The sequence below is a fragment of the Acanthisitta chloris genome, unplaced genomic scaffold (assembly GCF_000695815.1).
Source record: "Acanthisitta chloris isolate BGI_N310 unplaced genomic scaffold, ASM69581v1 scaffold40250, whole genome shotgun sequence".
Lineage (NCBI taxonomy): Eukaryota > Metazoa > Chordata > Aves > Passeriformes > Acanthisittidae > Acanthisitta > Acanthisitta chloris.
The window spans coordinates 2594-9498 of NW_008652995.1; the positions used below are offsets into that span (position 1 = coordinate 2594).

Sequence of the window (6905 nt, forward strand, 5' to 3'; positions counted from 1 at the left end):
TTTTGCTGGCAATTCTGCTGTTCTAACTTTAAAGCATCTTGTTGTTTCCTCTTCAACCTGTGCCTATTGGAGGAGCTGAAGAAAGCTCCCAGTTAGTTCAGGTTCTTACAGTTTGGGATTGATGTCAGCTTGACAGGTCCTTAGTGCTTTGCAGGTCTTAAGGGATGTGCACAAAGAAGACCTGGAGTCTTGTCAGACTATGACTGTAGACTAAGAGTTACCTGGTGCAGAGGTAAATCTTGTTTGAATCATTCTCCCTGAAAACTTTCTTCTGACTTTTATTCTAGACATGGGAAAATCACTTTCTCACCTGCCTATGCATACATCCAAAGAAGAAGGCTATGATGGAAACTCAGTGTCTGATAACATGAGAAATGGTTTAGTTCACTCAGAATTGCACAATGAAGACAACAGATGTGGAGATGTATCACAGTTTCCTTATGTGGAATTTACGGGAAGAGACAGTGTCACCTGCCCGACTTGCCAGGGAACAGGAAGAATTCCACGAGGTAAATTTTCTTTTTTCCTTTTTTTTAAACCTATACATTTACATCATAACCACATGCAGTTGTAACTGTAATAATTCATAATAAATAGCTCTTCCAGTCAATATGAAATTTTTTCACATTTTTGACTTTCTAGCACTAAGCATTTTGTGACAATTGCACTGGATCAATGGAACAAATTGGGTCAGCTTTAGCTGTTACATGTTGGGACTTCCCTTGTTTCTACAATGCCAGTGTTTCTTACTTCAGAACCATAGCTCTAGCAAGTTGAGTTAGTGAGTGTTTATCTTCATGACATTTTATTATAACTGCAAAAATAGCTGCAAATACAGGGAGCGAAAACTAGATCTGTGCTGCAACACCTCTTCCCTGATCATTTATAGTGAATTTTCATGCCTTCACTGCTGCCAGTGCCTCTTGATTTCTTTTAACTCTCCCTTTGTCTCATTGGTCCTCGCTAGGTAGAGAACTCCATCTGGGATTTAAAAATATGTAGGATCTTTGGCTGCCTTGGGAATGAGTAGGCTCTACAGCATTAGTCTTCATACCTGTTTTTCCTTTTGGTTAAGAATGCTACTTTGTTACATTTCTTTCCTATATGATAACCCACCTGAATAGCTATTTAGGAAGAGATCTGTGAAAGGAGAGTGCAGAATGAAACGTGGCAGAAGGAGAGAGTGACAAACACAGTGGGCCAAGGCACAGCCTTCTGCTTCAGCCATAAGATCTTTCCTTGGACAGAGGGAAGAACTGATGGGAAGGTTTCGTGTTTGGGACTGCTTTTGCCAGACCTCTTATCCAGAATAGCTTATTGGATGTAAAAGCTCTTGGAACTGATTTTGACCAGCAACTTGGGAAAACTGAGTGATGTCTGTGCTGTGTTATCCTTCTACATGTGCTTCAGTGGGATTAGGTTATGATACAGGTCACAAATGCTTGTGTCTTATCTGTGTATAAGTAGCAGGGGGCACAAAATATGTAAATGCTTGCAAATAGCGTAAGAAGTTTGAGTTTTAACTGTTAAACTTTGTTGTTTTCTATGAGTACCTCTGAATTCAACAAATTTTAAGTGTGGAAGAGCTATAAAACTGAAACTTTTCTTAGCCAAAAGACTATAGAGAAGGCAGTTTATGTTAGCTAACTAAATGGAAATACTTGGTAATATCGATAACAAGTTTTGCTCAAAATAGTGGTAGCTAAAATGCAGTAATTGCAGGATTCCTGTGTTCAAAAGTTTATTCCTTTGACTATAGGATTCTTAGATGTAATACTGAAATAAATATCCGTTAATTTATTAAGCATTTTGTAATAACTTATAAACATACATGTTGTCCATACATTCTAATGAAATAGTGTGGTTAAAGCTAGCATTTTAAGTGAATTATTAGATTACAAGGGCTGTTTTTTTAATTATTCCTTTGTACTTTAGGGAAGAATGAAATAATGTTTGGAGTTTTTTTGAGTGGAGGGGGAAGAATTCATTGTTCACATAATGACTGCATGACTAGCAAGGAAGACTGAAATACATGATGTGATGACTAAACTATAATAAATACATGAAATTGTGGTTTGTTACTTGGACAGCTTTAGCTTTTCAGTATGATAAAGTATGAAAGCAGAACTGTGCTGCTTTGTTCGAAGGTTGAAGATGCTTCATTGAAGTAGAGATAAAATTCTCTTTTAAATTGGTAAAGGTTTTGTAGAAGGTTAATGGTTTTCATGCGACTGCCTGTTTGGTTAGTGTTAGCTTAGTGATTCAGCAAGAAATCACTTCTAAGTGCTTGACTAGCTAAATGATAACTTGGTTAAATTCTGCATTTGGCTAAAAAAAATACAAGTCTGACTTGGCCTTGAGGCCTCTGTTATCATTCAGATGAATCTGTGCTGCAGCAAATAGCAAAATCTTTACAGGCAGATGTATTCTAGGGTGCTGCAGCTCAGCAGCACCATGGTAAGAGGTTTTACGTACCAGTGACTTCCAGAGTGCAGCAAATTTATAACCAAAGCCACCCAAATTGATACATGGTGGTTTTGGTTGTTTCAGTTTGGGTTTGTTGTTTTTTGTGGTATTTTAAACAAACCTGACTTCTGCTTTTCAGAAGAGTACATGCAAGATGCCTTCCGGAGCAGTTCTTACTGCCCAAGCTTCTAATTGTCTTGTCCTGTGACTTTACATGGTCTGGCATAGAGAGCTCAAAGCTGTTCTAAATCTCTGTTTTCTCTCCAGGAACTGGTGCCACAGGCACACTGCCTCTGGTGCATGTGTGCAGCACAGAGCCAGAATTTGTTGCTGTTTTGGTCTTTGTGGATTTGGTGTTTTTTCCTCTCGATGTTGTATAAGCCATGCTCTATTTCAGATAGTGACAGAAGCTACAGAAGTATTCTACTTGGGTTGTTATTTGGTATTTACATCTTTAGTGTTTATTCTTTGGTGCCATTAATTTATAATGGAAACTCTTTGTGTGAAGTAACTGCAACCATACTTATTCTTTGTTTAAATTCTGAAAGGGTGTTTTTGTTTCCAGGGCAGGAAAATCAGCTGGTAGCATTAATTCCATACAGTGATCAGAGACTGAGGCCAAGAAGAACGTAAGTTAATAGTTATCTGTGATACATGAATCTACAGTTAATTATTCTCTTCTAGTTAAAATTCAGGAATTTAAAGGAGATAGTGATAAGAAGAATCAAGCAAAAATCACAGGAATGTTTCTTTTGGCATTCAGTATTGAAGGAACAGTGCTCATGACTAATACCAGCTTTAACCTCTACCTCTTGGAGAGTTATTTATTAACAGGTGTGCATACTTTCATCACAGTGTGTCTTAGCCAAGTACAAAGCTAAGTAATACTGTGTGACCTCTTCATGTAGGTATTGATCTACGTGTTTACAGTAGTGATGCAAGTATTTATCAATCTCTGTAGTCTCTTAATTGATCTAAGCAGATACATCTTCACTGTTCAAGTCTGAGTAAAGTGGTAAATTCTTTGGGCCAATACTACAAATTAAGTCACTAAAATTAATTTTTTTAATTCTGAGCATGTAGCAAAATCATCAAATTCATAGTTCTTATATAGTATATTAAATTATTTTTTTCTAGGAGCCACTTAAAAGGTTTCATTATCATGCTCAGGGCTTCTTGTTCTGACATGTTCTGGGTTTTGCTTTCTTTGGGATTTTTTCTTAAGTTTTGGATGTTTCTGTAGTAAACAGAAATTAGTGTCAGAAAAAAATAAAATCACTTAATGCTATTCTGGATCATACATGCATTCATAGGTTGGACTCAGTGACCTTGGAGGTCTTTTCCAACCTTAATGAGTCTGTGATCTGATGTAATGGTAGTACAAGTTTGAAACATTACTTTAGTGTTCTAATTTTGACAGCATTGGAGCTGCAGTAGAGCCTTTTATTTGTGGGTTTTTTTTATTATCACACACCCCTCTTTTATATTAAGTTAATTGTGAATTTCCTGCTCCTTAGCAGGAGTCTAAAACTTTCCCTGAAAGTCTTCCACACACCTTACATGGGATTCTCTGTCATAAGAGCTTTATTTTGCTTCCTGGGTGTGTTGTGCAAGAGTCACACAGAATGACAGAAGCTGTGCTATAAATAAATGCGAAGAGGAAATGCTTTTGTTTCAAAGCACATAAATATTTATCTCTTCCATTTTCCTCTGTAAGTTACAAATGTTGGAATAGCCTCATGATTTGAAGTGTGATTTCTGATGTATATACAAGAGTAACAGCTGTTTGAGACATAGATGTGAAGTGCAACACAGGGGTTTTATTTGGGTGGGGTTTTTTTCCTTTTGGAAGGTAATGGAAGGTAAAAATAGATGGAATTGGTTGTATTGACTAGTCACACTCCTTATCCCTTACAAGAAAATAGTATGCCACTATTGTTTAATGTGCTATTGACTCTGAAATGTGCTTTTTTTTCCTCCAGAAAGCTCTATGTGACTGCTTCTGTAACTGTATGTTTACTACTTTCTGGACTGGCTGTGTTTTTCTTGTTTCCTCGCTCAATTGACGTTGAATACATCGGTGTGAAGTCAGTTTATGTCACTTACGAACAGGGCAGGCGTATAATATATCTCAATATTACGGTAAGTCTCACTATCTGGGTGTTTGTAATGCATAAATGCAACAGGAGATAATACTGTGACAGTTTACTGTGACATAGAAATCATGGTCTAGCTGATAAGCTTAGTCAGTGCCTTAAGAAATAGGAGCAGATACCATGACCAGTTTTGAAAATGTAACTGGACCAGCTCTGGCTGGTTCCTGTAGCTATACCTAACAGACATGTAGTTGCAAGATAACACTGGGTCTTCTTTTTTCAAGGGAACAGTGACTTTGGAGTTCTCTGCATTATTTTTGGAATAAGAGTGAAATCTAATGTGTGTATGTAGGAATGCTATTTAATACTGCCCTGGTATTATACATCTGTCAGAACAGGGGTTGAGGAAAAATTATTTCTTATCCACTTAGAACTTAAAGGAGTTCTTTCCACATGGTTCTTGGTTTCTTGGTAATGCACTCAATAAAGCATTGCCTAAAGATTTTTAGTAGAGTTCTTCATTTTGAATAAAGAAAAGCAGCTGTGGTATAAAAGGGTCCTATGATAGCTAAATTTCCTGGAAGGAATAATAGAAGATAGGAAATCCAGTATTTGTATTGGAGGTGTGTCACCAGGGAGGTTGTACAGAAGTTGGTTCTGCTCAATATATTCACACAAAAAAAGCCACCTCAGAAAGGAACTAAGGATGTTCCATTACTCCCTTCCTCCCCATGATCCTAGCAGGCAGGAAAATGTACTTGGATAATTTCAGCTATTAGTGTCTCATGCACAAGGTTCAAATGTTCACTCATCCAGATACACAGTGTGGATAACTGTTAGTGGTTTGTGTTTGGTTTTTCAGAACACACTAAATATAACGAATAACAACTATTACTCCGTTGAAGTGGCAAATATCACAGCCCAAGTTCAGTTTTCAAAAACAGTTATTGGCAAAGCACGACTAAACAACATCACCAACATTGGTCCTCTGGATATGAAACAGGTAAGTAGGGTAGGATTTCAGAGTTGAATACATGTTCATCTTCATAGATAAATCTACTCATTTGTGTTTTCATGGCTTTTTTCTTGTGTTTTTTCAGATTGACTATATGGTGCCCACAGTCATACAAGATGAAATGAGCTACATGTTGTAAGTGCACTCACCTCTAAATATCACATGGGTCTTATTAAAAATTGCAGTGATGTTAAACCCCACTTTTCTCAAAATTAGCAGAAATCTGTTTGCAGAGATGTGTGGCTTTCTCTGTAAGTTTAATAGTACTGAAAGATAGTTAAAGTACAGTTGTTTCAGTAGTTTCGCGTAGTGGCTTGCTGTACCTGGCTCTCAGCCCTTTCAATGCTATCTATGTCCCAGTGTTTTAGGCCTTGGCAACTGCTGCTTTAGGGGGGTGGAAGTGCAGGTGTTTTCCCCTTACAAGTTCTCTAGTAACTTTCCTACAACTTTCTCTGGCAGTAGAATAGAATTTGTATTTAATTCTTTACAAATTACGGACTAGTTTGTATTTCTTTTCTGCAGATGATGTGCATAAAACGGTAACCAGTATTTATAGCCTGTCCTTTAAGTGGTTTTATTCATAGCTTCTGGAAGTTCATTTGTCCAACAGACTCCTAGCTCACTGTATCTTGATAATAAAACCAAGTGTAAGTGTGGTTACACTGAAACACAGGCTGAATAGGAAGAGTTAACTACTGAGCCTACAGGTCTGTGTGCAGTTCCAGTGGATGCCAGCCCCTTTGGGGTGGGAGAGACCCTTACAGCTTTGAAGTGTTCAAATAAATACAAATAGATATGAATTAGTAAGTGGAGCATAAATAAACTTTAAATAAGCAGAAAGCGTTGAACTTCTGTCACCTTTTAAAAGCATAGCTTTTTGTAAACACCGAATACTGTGAATCTGCTCATCCTTTGGTTGCACAAGGAATAAATAATGTGACCTTCATAGAACTAATGCTAATACCTACCTAGTTATGCTTTTGGTGCAATAATGCATTGAAACTTTCTTGGTGAGTACTGTGGCCTTAAGTTCAGTAATTCTGTTGAGAGTCTGTTCACAACATTAGCTGCAACTTTTCCCTGTAAGCTCATGGCTAACCTCAGTAAAACCTGCATGGCTTTGGATGTTGTGCTGGTTTGAGCTGAAGTAGAGTTAACTTTCTTCATAGAGGCTAGTATGAGGCTATGTTTGGGTTTTGTGCCATGCTGGCAAGGAAGTTGGGGATGCATGGGAGATTGGGAGGAGACACAGCTGGGACAGGTGACCCAAACTGACCAAAGGGATATTCCATACCATATGACATCATGCTCAGTATATAAGGTGGGAG

The 6905-nt window shown here is 37.6% G+C and overlaps 1 protein-coding gene across 1 annotated transcript in view; it reads left to right on the forward strand.

Moving 5' to 3' along the window:
* Positions 1-289: 289 nt before the first annotated feature.
* TMEM106B (transmembrane protein 106B) overlaps positions 290-6905 on the forward strand; it is an 11200-nt gene continuing 4584 nt past the window's right edge. The window contains exons 1-5 of the mRNA XM_009079071.1: positions 290-509; positions 3032-3095; positions 4449-4608; positions 5425-5565; positions 5663-5712. Of these exons, the coding sequence (XP_009077319.1) occupies positions 290-509; positions 3032-3095; positions 4449-4608; positions 5425-5565; positions 5663-5712 (635 nt within the window). The remainder of the gene's footprint in view (positions 510-3031; positions 3096-4448; positions 4609-5424; positions 5566-5662; positions 5713-6905) is intronic.